This window comes from Triturus cristatus, chromosome 1_1, assembly GCF_964204655.1.
Source record: "Triturus cristatus chromosome 1_1, aTriCri1.1, whole genome shotgun sequence".
Taxonomy (NCBI): domain Eukaryota; kingdom Metazoa; phylum Chordata; class Amphibia; order Caudata; family Salamandridae; genus Triturus; species Triturus cristatus.
Genome location: NC_140579.1, coordinates 277,809,510 through 277,826,734, shown reverse-complemented (window position 1 = coordinate 277,826,734; position 17,225 = coordinate 277,809,510). Strand labels below are relative to the sequence as shown.

At 47.9% G+C, this 17,225-nt stretch overlaps 1 protein-coding gene across 1 annotated transcript; it reads right to left on the bottom strand.

Annotated features, from left to right (window-relative positions):
- Positions 1–12,629: 12,629 nt before the first annotated feature.
- On the bottom strand, positions 12,630–13,577 carry LOC146870126 (olfactory receptor class A-like protein 1). The gene has a single exon (XM_085640946.1). It carries the CDS (start codon positions 13,575–13,577, stop codon positions 12,630–12,632), a length of 948 nt encoding a protein of 315 aa, XP_085497072.1.
- Positions 13,578–17,225: the final 3,648 nt, after the last annotated feature.

Sequence of the window (17,225 nt, the reverse complement as noted above, 5' to 3'; positions counted from 1 at the left end):
AACCTGCACGACGCTTATCTAGCACAACCACCGAGGGACCCTCGAGTGAGTGCACCTAGGGTTTGAGAAGCCCTAACCCTGAGCAGCTCCAGCGGCGAAGTCTGCCTGCCCCGCATCCACGAGATCTGCGTGGGGGCCCTTCTGCTCCTTGCTGCTCACCGCGTTGTTCGGCCACTCGCCGTCGGCTAGTGGCCCTCTTCACGACGCACCACAACAGTTTTTCATCACTGGTCTGGTTGCTCCAGACTGGCCCTTGCTCCCCTTCAACAGAGGAGTACCTTGGACCCTCCTGGTCCACTCCAGACACCATCTTGAATCCACCGCGTGGGCTTGCCTCTGCCAAGACCTGCTGCCCCACTCCTGGGCCCAGCATCATCGACAGCAGACACCTTCGTGGGACAGCTCGCCCTCCATCCTGGTCACCGCCGCGCCTCCTGGTCCGAGGAACAGCCGAGTCCGACGTCACCCACTCACCTGGTCGAGGTGACTTCATCCGGTACCTTCCTGGTGCCCACACGATCGCTGGCTAGCGGTTGAGAACTGAGTCCCCTCTGCTTTCAGGTTTCCTTCCTCACCGATCCAGGCTTGGATCTCGCTGAACATCGACACTGGTCGCCTGCCAGCAACTTCTTCTTTCAGGCTCCCGAGACTACAACGAGGACTCCCGACATCTTGCTGAACCCCACGCAGCCGCAGCCTCTGGGCTAGGTAACTCGAGCATTTCGGTGCTCCATCGTAGGTTCACTCTATAAGTGTCCAGCTCCTTTTCCGTTTAGTCCAACTGATCGGATCCCTCCGGAATCAGTAACTTTAGACTCTCTAACCACTCCCATTCCACTTGCAGTGTAAATGGTTTCGTGCCCTTCGGGCATTTGTGTAAATTGTGCAACTAGGAGTATTTTCCCAAGAGTTTTGTATTGTGCTTAGCTCCCTGACTCATAAAGAGCCAGGGTAGTCTTGTTATAAATAAATATCCTTTATTTTCATAACAACTTGTGTGGTGTCCTTTCACTTGGTGTTCAAGGGGTATATGTGATGGTAAACAGCTGGCTTAACACGCCCTCTAGAGTTTAGCCTGAAGACTGCTCTTGTCCACGCTACTAGGATAGCTGGTCTACAAGGTTGACTTACAACCAATCATCAATAAGGGTCGTTTGGAATGATACACACTGATCACTAGAATAGTGAGCACTACATATCAGGCCAACTTCTCACATTGGTGAGCAGCGGTTGGGATTTGAGCTTGCTGTTGTTTTACCACACACGTATCCTAAGAATTAAGGGTGGGCGTAGTTCGCGAAGCAGCACTTCGCGAAGCTACGCAAAGTGAAGTTCGCACTACGCGAGCTACGCGTAGCACTTCGCGAACTGCGAAGTAACATGTTCGCACTGTGCAAGATGTTGTTTTCAATGATTGCACAGTGCGGACAAGCAACCGGCACTGTGCAATCATTGAAAATGGCATCTTGCACAGTGCGAGCTGTAGTTTTCTGCTGCTCGAGTAGATTTTTACTCGAGCTGCAGCTTTCTCAACGCGAACTGGTAGTTTCTCATCGCGAGCGGTCGCGAGCATACGCGACCCCTCGCAATGAGAAACCTGACCTTCTCGCGTTGGGAATCTCGCCGGGAGGTTTATTTTCCATGCTCGCGATCGCGAACAAGGAAAAAGTCTCGCCAGGATGTCATTTTGCTTGCTCGCGGTCGCCAACTTGACGTTGAGGACCGCGAGCAAGCAAAAAATGACCGCAGCACTACGCAACACTACGCTACGCGTGTTCGCACTGTGCTACGTGCAGTTCGCGTAGCGCGAAGTAGCGCGAACTTCGCAAACTACGCGAGCGTAGCGTAGTGCTTCGCCCAGGCCTACTAAGAATATCAAGTTGAAAGATCACATAAGTACCCAGGTACATATAACTTAACTTAGAATACTCGGAGTTCTACTGAACCAGCTGTTATAGTGAAACAGGGACTAGCACACCCTGACTATAACTCTTAGCAAGGGATCAGTAGGGAAACACATAGTGTAGGTAGGTGCATCACTTACACCTCACTAGAAAGCATGTCGGTCCGCGGAGAGTCTGCAGAGACTCCCTTAGTGGTCATTGACCCTCCACAGGTCATGTCACGATATGCAGTTCTTAGCTTCACGGAGATGGGACAACTGTGTGCCTCCAGGAAGTTAAAACAGGGTTCTAACCCTACCGTCCCATTCCTGATAGGTCTCTTAGAGACTTATGATGCTAGAAGGGCTCTTAACGTAGGCCCCTCTAACCCAGATGGGAGCATGCCCCCCTTAGAGGGAACCCTTGGTGACCCAGACCTCGGCCTCCATACAGAGGAGGAAGAGGAGGAATTATCAGGAGACGAGGCAGACAAAGGTCCAGTAGTAGTCGGCAGGCTCACGAGGACCAACTTAAGCAGGCATGAGAATGGAACTGGGGGAGCCCCGGGCCCACGCTCAAGCAGGCTTAACCTTGGGAACGGACGAGCTAGGTCTCTCTCGAGAGGCTCTAACAGATCTGTTCGAACACATGTCTCTCAGGCATCTTCTCAGAGAGGAATGACGTCCCCTCAGAGAAGGGAGCACGAAGCGAAGATGAGGGAAGTCAATCTGAGGATCGAGCGGGAAGAACTTGCCCTCGCCAAAGAAAGACTTGCCTTGGCCCGAGAGCAGAAATTGAGTGGGTAAGACCCCACTGGTGGCAGCATTCTCATTAGAGAGAAAGACAGGGGTATAGACACTAGACACCTGAGTAAAATAGTGCCCCCCTTTAAACAAGGGGACGACATCCACAAGTGGATAACTGCTTTGGAGAGGGCCTGCACTGTCCAGTGCGTCCCCCCAAGTCAGTGGGCAGCTATACTGTGGCTCTCCTTTGAAGGTAAAGGACGGGACAAGCTCCTCACTACGAGAGCTGAGGATGCTAACAACTACCAAGTCCTGAAAAATACACTGATTGATGGGTTCGGCTTAACCACTGAGCAGTACCGGTTGCTGTTCAGAGACACCCAGAAAATTCAGTCTCAGGATTGGACTGACTTTGTCGATTGTGCCACTAAGGCTTTGGAAGGCTGGTTGCTGGGTAGCAAGGTTACTGATTACACAGGATTGTACAATCTTATCATGAGAGAACAGATTTTAAACAACTGTCAGAACCAATTGTTGCATCAGCACCTTGTCGACTCGGAGCTGACCTCTCCCCAAGAATTGGGAAAGAAGGCAGACAGATGGGTCAGAACAAGGGTCAAGCAGAACCAGACTCAGAACCAGGGTGGTCAGAAGAAAGCAGACCAAAAGGGTAGTAACAAGAACGAACAAAATGACCAGAAGTCTTCGACAGGTCCCCAACAAACCAAAGAGGGTGGGGGTCAGGCTTCACAGAAGAAGAAGACTCAAGAAGGCCAGTCAAAAAGGTGGTGCCAATACTGTAAAAGTAAGACTCACTGGTTTAGTGAGTGCACCAAGAAAGGAGGGCAAACTCCTGCCACTGCAGCCCCTAAGGCACCTGCACCCCCTAGTACAGTCAGCAGTGGTAGTGCGCCTCCCAAGGCATTAGTTGGGTTAACCTTGGGAACTGAGGGGTGTGACGACTTAGTTGGCACGCTCACTCAGGCCGTCCTTGTCTGTACAGGGGATATGGATATGTCCCCTGATGCCAGTCCCAATACTTTGGGCAAATACAGGCAGACGCCTTTGATCAATGGAAAAGTGGCTCAGGCCTACAGGGACACTTGTGCCAGTGTCACAATGGTGACACCTAACTTTGTGGACCCTGGACAGATCATGCTAGGTACCGATTACCTAGTGACCAATGCCAGCAATGTCACTACCAATCACAGTATGGTAGTTGTTGATTTCTCCTGGGGAGGGGTAAGTGGCCCAAAGAAAGTTGTGGTTAGTTCAGACCTCCCCGTAGAATGTCTGTTGGGCAATGATTTGGAAACGTCACAATGGTCAGAAGTGGAGCAGAGGACTCACATGGAAATGTTAGGCTTGCCAGCACATGTCCTTGCTGTGACCAGGTCACAGGCCAAAAGATGCCCCACTGAACATGTGCTGGATCCTGGAAGAACGGACCAGACACCATCCAAGAAAAGGAGCAGTAAGGGTAAGGCCTCGCCTTCCCCCTTGCCCCAGGTCGTGGATCAAGTCTCTGAGGAGGCTGACCTTAAAGAACTGAGGGAAACTGAGCCAAAAGAGCTTGAACCTGGTCAGGTTGAGTTTCTGGGCTCAGGGGGACCCTCTAGGGAAGACCTGGGGAAGGCACAGTTAGACTGCCCCTCACTTGAACCCCTCAGACAGCAAGCTGCTGCTGAGGCTGCAGGGAACGCCACAGGTACCCACAAAGTGTACTGGGACGATGGACTCCTGTACTCCGAGGCAAGAGACCCCAAGCCTGGCGCGACCAGGAGGCTGGTCGTCCCCTTGTCTCTGAGAGGTTTCCTTCTTACCTTGGCCCACGAGATTCCCCTTGCAGGTCACTTAGGCCAGAATAAGACTTGGGACAGAATTGTTCCACACTTTCACTGGCCCCACATGTCCGAAGATACGAAGGAGTTTTATCGCTCCTGTGTCACTTGCCAAGCCAGTGGTAGGTCAGGTGGCACGACAAAGGCCCCCCTCATACCACTGCTGGTGGTGGGGGTACCCTTTGAACGAGTGGGGATCGACATTGTCGGACCAATGGAACCCCAGACAGCATCAGGGCACAAGTTTATACTGGTGGTGGTGGACCACGCCACCAGGTATCCTGAAGCTATTCCCCTTAGGACCACTACAGCACCTGTTGTGGCACGAGCCCTAGTTGGAGTGTTCTCCAGAGTGGGCTTCCCTAAGGAGGTTGTCTCTGACAGAGGTGCAAACTTCATGTCGGGATATCTGACTGCCATGTGGAAGGAGTGTGGTGTCAACTACAAGTTCACCACACCCTATCACCCACAATGCAATGGGCTTGTTGAGAGATTCAACAGGACCCTGAAAGGGATGATTCATGGACTACCTGAAAAGCTTCGGCGGAGATGGGATGTCCTGATACCCTGCCTCTTGTTCGCCTACAGAGAGGTCCCGCAGAAGGGGGTTGGCTACAGCCCTTTTGAGCTTCTGTTCGGACATCCTGTAAGGGGACCCCTTTGTTTGGTAAAGGAAGGATGGGAGAGACCTCTCAAAAAGCCGGCATCAAACATTGTGGACTATGTGCTCGGTCTCCGCTCGCGGATGGCTGAGTACATGGAAAAGGCATCAAAAAACCTTGAGGCGAGCCAAGAATTACAAAAAGCTTGGCACGACCAAAAGGCTGTCCTGACTGTGTATCAGCCGGGACAGAAGGTGTGGGTGCTGGAGCCAGTGGCCCCAGCAGCCCTCAAAGACAAATGGCCTGGGCCCCACACGATCATTGAGCAAAAGGGAGAGGTCACCTACTTGGTAGACCTGGGAACTCCCCGGAGCCCCCACAGGGTGCTCCATGTAAACAGGCTCAAAGCATATGTCGACAGGGAGGGCATGGGCTTGCTCATGGCCACAGATGAGGGACAGGAGGAGGAGAGTGACCCTCTCCCGGACCTGCTCTCTCAGAACTCTGACGATGGGTCAGTAGATGGTGTTGTCTTTTGTGGCAGCCTCTCTGGACATCAACAAAAGGATTGTAAACAGGTTCTTCAATCCTTCCGACATATGTTCTCTCTGACACCCAGTCAGACCAATTGGTGTACCCATGAGGTCGACACTGGGGACAGTCTGCCCGTAAAGAGTAAAATCTATCGACAGCCTGATCATGTCAGAGACTGCATCAAGACAGAGGTGCAGAAAATGTTGGAGCTGGGAGTCATTGAGCCCTCGGACAGCCCCTGGGCTAGTCCAGTAGTTCTCGTGCCAAAACCTCATACCCAGGGCGGTAAGAAAGAAATGAGGTTTTGCGTAGACTACAGAGGCCTCAATGCAGTCACTAAGACTGACGCCCACCCAATACCAAGAGCAGATGAACTTATAGACCGGTTGGCTTCGGCCAACTACTTAAGTACATTTGACCTGACAGCTGGGTATTGGCAAATCAGGTTAGCTGAGGAGGCCAAGCCCCAAACCGCATTTTCTACCCCGGGTGGGCATTATCAGTTCGTGGTAATGCCCTTTGGTTTGAAAAATGCACCTGCCACCTTCCAAAGGCTGGTGAATCAAGTTCTCACTGGGTTGGACGACTTCTGTGCAGCGTATCTGGACGATATCGCTGTCTTTAGCTCCACCTGGGAGGATCACCTGGTCCACCTGAGGAAAGTGTTAGAGGCTCTGCAAAAGGCAGGCCTCACTATCAAGGCCACTAAGTGCCAGATAGGGCAGACACAGGTTGTATACCTGGGCCACCTTGTAGGTGGAGGCCAGGTTCAGCCATTGGAGAGCAAGATACAGGCCATCCAGGACTGGGCTCCTCCAACCACCCAGACTCAGGTTCGAGCTTTCTTGGGCCTGACTGGTTATTACCGGAAATTTGTCAGAAATTATGGATCCATTGTGACCCCGCTAAACGATCTGACAAGTAAAAAGATGCCAAAAAAAGTTCAGTGGACAGCAAGCTGTCAAAAGGCATTCGATGACCTAAAGCAGGCCATGTGCACAGCACCTATCCTAAAGAGTCCAGACTACTCCAAAACATTCATTGTCCAAACAGACGCTTCGGAGTTGGGTGTGGGAGCTGTTCTATCTCAGCTGAATTTTGATGGTCATGACCAGCCCATAGCTTTTATTAGCAGGAGGCTGACCCCCAGAGAGAAGAATTGGTCAGCTATTGAGAGGGAGGCCTTTGCTGTGGTTTGGGCCCTGAAGAAGTTGAGGCCATACTTGTTTGGCACTCACTTCAAGATTCAGACCGACCATAAGCCCCTCTTGTGGCTAAATCAAATGAAGGGTGAAAACCCCAAACTACTTAGGTGGTCCATTTCCCTACAGGGGATGGACTTCACAGTGGAGCATAGACCAGGCACTGATCATGGCAATGCAGATGGGCTCTCCAGGTATTTCCACTTAGAGCAAGAAGACTCACCTGGTCAAGGTTAGCTTATTGTCCCAAAGTTTGGGGGGGGTCATGTAGGAGAGTAGGGTCTGCAATCCTATGATCACCCAGATTTTTTGCTTTTGCTTCATTGGTTTACGACTTTCCCTGGCTGTGGGCCTGCCAATCAGACCCACAGCCTAGCTGTTCTCTCTCCAGATTAACACACATGTACATTAGGTGCATCCACTAATTGGAACTGGGCCGCCTTATCAGTCCCTGTATCAGCATACCACAGGTATCCAGGGCATCGGCGTACCCAGGGCCTACCAGGGGCTGCAGCATGTATTATGCCACCCCTGGATGGCCACCCAAATCTGACACAACTGGCTGCACGACAGCTGGGGCAAGGTGGTGTAATCACCCGTTGCTGTAGGTGTAGTATTCCTATACCTAACCCTAAAATGGACGCATGGATTCCTATCAGTCACTCCTATGGCAGGCCTTATCAATCCTGAAGGCAGAGTGCTGGGAATCATGTGAGATGGTGCTCTGGCGCGAGCTGAGCCCGTCGACGGCTTGCGGAACCAAGTCCTAATGGCTGTTCCATGGTGACGCGTGCCACCTACCTTAAAATGCATTATAATCCTCGCGGTTATTTGCTAACTATGGCATCGCATCACCCACACATGTCGAGTAAGGTGTCATACGAATTGGAATACGAACCCCTCGCCAATTTTGGCGACGGGGTTAGCATTCCACCCTTCTAGAGGGACACGACATGGAAGTAACCTTGAACCCCGGTTAAAGTTGACTCAAGCCTCAGCATCACAAAATGGATGCTGCCACCAGACACAAGTCTGACCTCCTGCTGCTGGGAGACCTTCCAGCGAGGGGAGCTTGGACAAAGGGTTTCCTGTCGAGGGCGGTGTTAGCACCATCCAGACAGGGTTTGTGTATCCCAGGTAGGCAGGGCTGAAAGGAAGGTGATTGCAAGTGGCACCCCGGTGCTCACTGTGCATAGCCCGGCTCAAACCAGTTTCGGGGGCACCCCAGCCCCTGAGCTGGGGCGAAGCCGGACAAAGGATAGGGGTGTAACCACCCCCCTCCTGGTCCCACCCATAGGTAGGACCTAGTCACGGGCCAGCCCCTTTTCCTAGTATAAAGGTAGGAGCGAGTCCCCTTCCCAAATTGGATAATTCTGAATCTTGAACTACTTTCCACGAAAGGAACTCTTGACTTTTTCTGAAGACTCTCCCTTGTGGCTAAGGAGTAGCCACCCTGCACCAGCAGGCACCACCTAAGCGCTTGCGGTTTGCTGTACGTCTCTCCTACGGATCAAGACTGCCCAGCTCGACGAGACCCGGATTCCCCGCCATCTCTGACCTCTACCTACATCGTCAACCCAGCTGAGATTCGTAGGTGTGACGAGACCTGCGGGACCGGCCATCTTCAGAACCTGCACGACGCTTATCTAGCACAACCACCGAGGGACCCTCGAGTGAGTGCACCTAGGGTTTGAGAAGCCCTAACCCTGAGCAGCTCCAGCGCCGAAGTCTGCCTCCCCCGCATCCACGAGATCTGCGTGGGGGCCCTTCTGCTCCTTGCTGCTCACCGCGTTGTTCGGCCACTCGCCGTCGGCTAGTGGCCCTCTTCACGACGCACCACGACAGTTTTTCATCACTGGTCTGGTTGCTCCAGACTGGCCCTTGCTCCCCTTCAACAGAGGAGTACCTCGGACCCTCCTGGTCCACTCCAGACGCCATCTTGACTCCACCGCGTGGGCTTGCCTCTGTCAAGACCTGCTGCCCCACTCCTGGGCCCAGCATCATCAACAGCAGACACCTTCGTGGGACAGCTCGCCCTCCATCCTGGTCGCCGCCGCGCCTCCTGGTCCGAGGAACAGCCGAGTCCGACGTCGCCCACTCACCTGGTCGAGGTGACTTCATCCGGTACCTTCCTGGTGCCCACACGATCGCTGGCTAGCGGTTGAGAACTGAGTCCCCTCTGCTTTCAGGTTTCCTTCCTCACCGATCCAGGCTTGGATCTCGCTGAACATCGACACTGGTCGCCTGCCAGCAACTTCTTCTTTCAGGCTCCCGAGACTACAACGAGGACTCCCGACATCTTGCTGAACCCCACGCAGCCGCAGCCTCTGGGCTAGGTAACTCGAGCATTTCGGTGCTCCATCGTAGGTTCACTCTATAAGTGTCCAGCTCCTTTTCCGTTTAGTCCAACTGATCGGATCCCTCCGGAATCAGTAACTTTAGACTCTCTAACCTCTCCCATTCCACTTGCAGTGTAAATGGTTTCGTGCCCTTCGGGCATTTGTGTAAATTGTGCAACTAGGAGTATTTTCCCAAGAGTTTTGTATTGTGCTTAGCTCCCTGACTCATAAAGAGCCAGGGTAGTCTTGTTATAAATAAATATCCTTTATTTTCATAACAACTTGTGTGGTGTCCTTTCACTTGGTGTTCAAGGGGTATATGTGATGGTAAACAGCTGGCTTAACACGCCTCTAGAGTTTAGCCTGAAGACTGCTCTTGTCCACGCTACTAGGATAGCTGGTCTACAAGGTTGACTTACAACCAATCATCAATAAGGGTCGTTTGGAATGATACACAGTGATCACTAGAATAGTGAGCACTACATATCAGGCCAACTTCTCACAGGGGGGGTCGACTCAAACGTACGGGTGCTGGGGGGGGGGGTAGGGCACGTACCGGGCCACCTACTCTGGTCATTTCGCGCCGTACTTCGCTTATCCGGCACTTTTTGGGTGCCGTGAAAATATTGCCTTCCGGACTGCTGTTGGTTCGAATCGTACTTCCTGGGTCGTGAAACGCTGCCTGACAGCGTCCCGACGTCACGTCGCAGCATTCCCGGATCACATTCGTATGTATATTTTCGTCGGTCGGTGTTTTTTACGATTCGTACGGAAATGGTGTTTCCGTGCGAATCGTAATTCCATGTTTGTAAAGTTTTACTACCGGGTACGAGTCGGACGGAGAAAACGCTCCGACCGACGGTTCGTACCCGGTTTTTACCGGATCGTAATCGGCACCTAAATGTCATCACTAACTTGGTATCAAACTTCCTATGTTAGTCCCATGACAAGCACGTGTTTAGGAACAGCAACTTCTGGCAATACATATCAGGGCCAATCCGCAGAGATTGAATAACAAATCTATCTCTGTGCCCATAACTAAGCCTATGTGTTGTGCCAATCTTATTCGCTGGTTTAGGGCAACAAAATGTATTGTTCAGCCTCTTTCGACTCCCTGCCTGTGAGAGAAAACATTTATATCAGTTTTCACTGGAGTTTTTAAGACAGTAAGAAATGTGAACCACTTGTTGGCATACGTATGGTCATCAATACTGTTTAGTAAATTCGACAAGAATCTAAATCAAATAGACTTGAAATAATATCTAGGAGAATTATGAGTAGATTGTTTTGTTAACTGAAGAAGAATATCATTGAAAGGTAAAAATGTAGCTAGATTTCTAAATAGTGGCATTCGTGTGCTCTTGGAGTGTCAGGTGCAGGCCCTCTTTCAGTAATTGATTATGATGACTCGTTTTCTCCAGCCTCTTCTTTTGAGCATCTCTTCACCCTGCACCATTTTTACATTGATCTTCAATGTTGGCATGGGATGCACCCAATACACACACGCTTCTCTTGCATTTCTCACCTAAAATCAATAGTTTTTGTTGAGGCTCCAATTTCGACACTGGAAACCGTCTACTTTAAGCCCGTTCTCTCGACGCCACTCTGCTGCCTGCTTCACGGAATGCTGTTGATTCCTGGAGGTAAGTTGTCCCCCATGTCGAACCTGGTCCCTTCTTCTGGCCCATGCTCCATCATGGTCGGCCTTAGTTTGCGCCCAGGTTCAGGTCAACCACAACCAGATGACCCCAGTTTGCCCTTAAGTCTTTTTGGGGTGATTTTAATTTAAAATTTAAAAAAATAATTTCTCCAATTCCACTTCTTGGATATTTGTCACTTTGGTGTCATTTTGCTAAATACATTATTTCATTTGAGTGTGAATTTTATTGTATTGTGTTTTCGACTTTTGAACTGTTTTGATACCTCTAAATTCTTTACACATATTCTTAAGTTAGGCTTGTCTGCTATGTACCATAGCTACCAGGGGTTAAGCTGAGGTTTAAATTACTGAAACCTTGACTGGAGCTATCAAGTATAGCAACATTAATACTTGTGGTGGACTGCAATCCACCCCAACTAATAAACCACGTTCTCACAAGAAAAACAAAATATTTACACAATATTTTGTTGATGTCTTTGACCCTGCCACCACCCTCGCTGAACTCTGCCCCCATGAGGCACTAGACTACAGTTCCGAAACCTTTTATGCACTTTCACACTATTTAGAAAACTTCCTGGAAATGTGACAAAAAAGCAAGTTCAGGGTTCGGCCCATCTTCATTTGCAAGCACTTGAAGAGGCATTTCCATCCCTCTTGGAATACAACCTCAGTCCAGAAGGGGGCACGCCTGACAGTTTGAAGACCTTTGCTTTAAACCTCCGAATGCATCGGCTACCCAGAGTTGGGATTTATGTCTATGTATGTGTGGGAAGTTCATGAATTTTGTAACCTACCTAGTTGACACCTACCTCCCCTCGCAAGAGCATTATGGGATTTTGCCTGCTTAGCATTAGGATGTTTAAACCTAATGTTTTCTTCTTTCTTCACATATACAATATATTTGCAAGTAAAATTTTCCTTTCCTCACACGCCCTTGGAAAAATGAGGTGTTCAGTGCACTTTCTCAACACTTTTCCACCGCTTACATTCATTTAATTTAATTTTGATATGCAGAAAAGTGTAGGATATGTTGCAAATGTTTGTGACGCCTGATAATCGTTTTACTATGTGGATAGTCACCTCAATTGAATTGCATTTACTTGAACAACTCCCAAAAGTGCCCTTGGTATGTCCACCACTCCGTGTGACCTCTTAAAGCTGGGGATATGTCTGGATGTTTTGTAGATATTTTGCACTCGTAAGTGACATGTCTTCATGCAACTGAAAACCTACCCTGAAAAGTTTGAACTATCTGGACTTCTGTTTTGAATATTAAACTGGCGGATGTTCAAATTCAATCTGATTGTGGTGCAACCTTCAAATAATATTAGTGACTAGTAACATTTATATCAGACACATTTCCCCTTCTCGTGTTTATGCTTTTTATTCCCATTTGTTTAGTTAAGTATAAATTCTACAATAATCCTGATGCAGTGAACTAAGCCAGAGATTTTAAGTAATATTGCTTTTGAAATTAGCCTGCGACTCACACTGGTTCGGATCAATACAATACATTTGAAGAAAACTGTTAAAAATTATTTTTATAAAATATCACAACTGAATTTACTGATAGTTGCACAACCTACAGTGCAAGCAATTAGGATAAAAGAAACTTTCAGTCGACATAGTAAAAGCAAAGACAACATATCACATATCCGAATTCCTATGCAAAGTATGTGATTACTTTATCACGCATTCTGGGAAGATGCACATGATTTAAGAGAAAATAGTTAGAAACTGAGCTGTACCCAACATTAGGTATGCACTGTAAGTGTTTTAGTTGTCAGTCTCTTTGTGATGAATGCCAGACTGTACACTTGCATCAGTTCTCGAGGTATCTTGAGATTGTGTTAACACGGTGGAGCTCTCTTTTCTTCGGTATGAACTTCAAGCCAAGTTGAATCTTCTTGTTGGTCAATATGATGACAATTGGGCTAATGGCAGAATAACAAGAGTCAAAAAAGATGCGGGCATCAGTAAATCGGGGTGATATGGGGTACGTGGTGAGGGTGAAGATCCAGAACATGTTGTCCAGACCGAAACTCACAATGTACATGATTACGAGAGTCACCACAGCTTTTGCTGCCTGTATTTCAGCATGCTTCTTCTGCAAGGTGTGGAGGCATCTCGTATGCTTCCCATGCTGGTAGAATATGAACAGTAAGTAACCACTGGACAGAGTCATGAGTGACAAGAAAAACAGGTCGCGCACTATGTAGATGATGCCGTTTCCCAAATACAGAAGGTTTGATGGAAAGACCACCACACAGAAGTCATAACTCATTACGTACTTGGTGTTTGTGGAATTCAAGTGAACCTGGGAGTACATGAGGCGTGTACTGCTGATCAGGCAGTTGAAGCACCAGAGGCCAAACATGATGTGGTATAGGTGTTGAAGGAGGCTTTGCTTCACGGTCATCCATCTCTGTGGGTATGGGTCGATGGTGATGCACTGGAAGCAGCCCAGCAGCGATGTGATGCTGACCGACATGGCACGCCCCACACAGTACAAGAAAAGGCAGACCTGGCAGGTCAGATCGTCGAAGACCTGGTGCAGTCCACTGGCTTGGATGCTCAATGGCAGGCCCCAGGTCAGGACCACCAGAAGATTCGATAAGGCCAGTTTGCTGAGGATGATTTCAGCTGTTGTGATTTTTCGGGTACAGACTACAGTGTGAATGAAGGCACCTAAGATGATAATGTTTCCTGGAATTCCTATGATATCTATGGAAATGAAGCCAGCCAAGTTTAAAGTGAACCAGACACCCATTGTTTAATCTGACAGATGTCAGCAGGATATTTTTGATTGCGATAACTCTGTAAGACAACAAGGGTTTTCCATGTTAGAAAATATGACATAATTAGAGATATGCCTGTGCTATATTTATTTATTTATTCTCCAAACGTAGTGCATTGCACATTAGATATGTCTTTGCCAAGAAGTTACACTGAGTTAGTAACATGAACTGATCCACCGTGGGTCTCGCTTTAATTCCCCTTTCTTGGTGTAGCTTAGTGCCTGCCTTCCATTATCACCTGGTTGCATTTGAACCATCTCTGTCCCCGCAATTCACCCACTGTCTGTTTAAATGTGCTCCATTTATTTTTTATTTAGAAGCAAAACATGACTGGAAATGGACTCCTGTCTCACTTAAGCCAGTCTGTTCTGCTGAAAAGTGGCAACGCTTTACTTCTGAATATCTACATGTTTCTTTCTTAAATGATGATTGCACCTATCTAACAGAATTCTGAACTAAAGTGACAACTGTCACACCTATTTTTAGTCTGGTGTTAAACCTGGTAGGGAAATCTTGTGGCACTATAATTACTGGGTGTATGATAAGCACTTGGTGCCACTGATACATGTGCCATTATGTGAGTCAAAAAGAGAATGTTTCAGTCTTGGAAGACTGAAGTATGCGTTCCCCCACTGGGGTACGCCCCTTTCCGCACTGCCAGGTGCCCCTCTACACTGAGGGTTCTTTATTCATAATTAATCCCAAAGTCATCCAATCGTTAAATAATTTTTCTTTTTAATTAATCAAATCCATGGTATTCCTGTGCGTGATACCACTTTGTTCAGAGAATTAATTAATTCTTTGTTCATCAACAATAACATTCTTTTTCATGTTATCTCATCCAGTCCGAATACATTTCGGGCTACAAGAAGCCCTTCATCGGGGTAAAAATTTTCAGAAACCGCTGTTGAGCACGCTTGCATGCTGGCAACTGCAGCACGCTTACGTGCTCAATAGCGGTTTCTGAAAACGTCATCTGAACAAAGTGGTATCACGCTCAGGAATACCATGGATTTGATTAATTAAAAAGCTGAATTCTTAACAATTGCATGACTTTGGGATTTATTATGAATGAAGAACCTTCAGTTTAGAGGGGCACCTGGCTGTGTGGAAGGGGACGTACCCCAGCGGGGAAACGCATACTTCAGTTCAAATTACATTACACTCAAGGATCAGAGTGTACCCTCCTGCACGCTTTAAACTAAATTACATTTGATACCGTATAGAATATCACCGAGTGTGCATTCCTGTATACTAGTGATCATTCTTAGAGGAAACACAACAACAGAATAAAAAATGTTGTCAAGCCCATTTGGGAACCTCCTTATTCCAGTTTCAGCTAAAGGTTGCACTATGTGCCTGTGGACATATTGAGTAAGCTGATTGACTTGAGAGAGCTGAGCAACATGAAATTGTCTCTCCAAATTTGAACTGCTTCTGCAGAATGACAATTCCTTATTGACAGTTTGGTCCAGCTACCTGTCCATTACGAAACTGGGGTTAATTAGTTCTAATTTGATAATAACTTCTTTCTTTATATAGAGCCCGCTTCCACAATTTTGCATTCTGTAATGTTATAAATAACAGAAATTACTGGGCTGCTTCCAGGGCTGAACAGGCAGCCATTCCAGTCCTAAAACCAGTCTCAAGCATATCAGGAAATCCTCTGGTAGACAGTCTCCCATTTCTTTCTGAAAAAGTCACCTTAAATATCAAATAAAATACCCTAACACCAAATCAGTTTCCCATCTAGTAATTTTAGGATTGTAATGTGGAAAATCCTTCTACATATATCCACGTGTGCACAAATGCAAACACATTCTTACCTGTGCATGTCATATGTACGAGGATATGGTGCTCCTATACTCTTTCCTAATACTGGCCCACAAGCAGGCTGCCTAGCGCCATGCACACACCTTTGCACTACAGTACAAAGGTATTTGTGTATCATCTTTGCCATATGGTTTGTACTGGAATGCTATAAGTACACAATAATATGCCTAGACAAAATTAAAAAAAATTCCCACTTTGTATGTGTGCTGGTTAATGCAACACATTGCAAGTCGTGAAAACTTTGGAGAAATAAAAACATTTCTCCTTTTTACCACCTGTCTCAAAGAGGTGTTATTTTTTTGCCCATAGCTGTCTACTAGTGTTAGTAGATAGCATCAGAAACCAATGGTAGTTGCATGGGAACCCTTATGTACCACCCATGGAACGCCCACTTTGTGCAAAGTAATGCAGAGAGCTGCTTTGCTTTATCTTAAAAAATACAATAGATGATGGATGGAATGCTTGAATTAATCTCAGCCACTAGTAATTACTGGGGGCCACATGCCAATCATCAATATTTTGCACACCAAGCCACCTCAGATTGGACCCAGCAGTATGCAAATCAGCCTTGACCTTGCTCCAATGGAAACAGTCCAGGACGAACTGCCAAGCCAGGTCCTCCCTGAACCGGAACACAAGCAACCCAGGACCGTTACACCCTAGTTATGGGATCACTAACCGGGTACAGCTTGGTTCCAGTGACACAGTGTGCCTGGGACACACGTCTGGGCAAACCCGTCCTACTTAGGATGACACCCTAAAATATACAAAAATTGATGATGAAATGCGTGAATGAATCTCAGCCACTAGTAATTTGTTTTTTGTTGTATTACCTTTAGGATACTTTCCAGTGCAAAACAAGTTTTAGTTTGGAAAGCAAACCCCAAGTAAATATTTTTCGCTGGAGTCCATCACTTTTGTGTTGCAAGCAACGTGCAAAATTTTATGACACCTGCCCTTCAGTCATGGCCGGTATGACTCGCAGGTGGGGGGACAAGGGGGTTGCGCGGGGAGTTTTAATAAAAGTTGTTAACCTACCTTTGCTGGCCCGACCCGCGTCGTCAGTCTGACGTCATCCTCTCTACAACAGAAAGCAACTGCAGGCAGCCTCCCTCCCCTGCCCTAAGCCAATCACAATGCTGCAATGGAAGCGTTGTGATAGGTTGGGACGCCAACCCCACATGTGTCTATGGGGAGGCCATTTTCTCTATGTAGACTGCATGCAGCCTACATAGAGAAAATGCAGAGTGCTTATGACTACCAAACAGTCAGCGTCCACAACAGTGGACAAGTTACTCCTCCCCTGCCCTCAAGCAGGACTGCCCACCCGCCCTAACCAAACCGCGCCTTCTGCTTTCTCGCAGTGCAAGAAGCAGAAACATAAAATCGTATTTAAAATACCATTTTATGTTTCTGCTTCTTGCACTGCGAGAAAGCAGAGGGGAACGCTCCCCCGCCCACACGGAGGAGCCGCCCCTGCTGCCCCTTAATGTTTTCCTCAAAATCTGAAATCTTGACAAAACTCAGATCTTTATGTTCTTTACTTATAGAGTCAAACCAGTAATCTAAGTGGCATATCTACAAGGCGGCGGTAAAAAATTATCGCTGTTTTCGGCCGAAAAGCAGCGAAAATGTTATCGCTATATCAGCAAGGTCAAGCTATCGCGTGAATCCTTGCCTTAGCGCCTGTTTACTGAACGTCCAGCTTGGCATCTCTAATGAGATGCAAAGTGGGCCTTCCTTCCCGAAAATAACTGGAGAAATGTCGCTAACATTTCTCCAATTAT

What these genes read in the sequence shown, in the direction of transcription:
- LOC146870126 (XM_085640946.1), bottom strand. Translation starts at nt 13,577, where the DNA reads ATGGGTGTCTGGTTCACTTTAAACTTGGCTGGCTTCATTTCCATAGAT.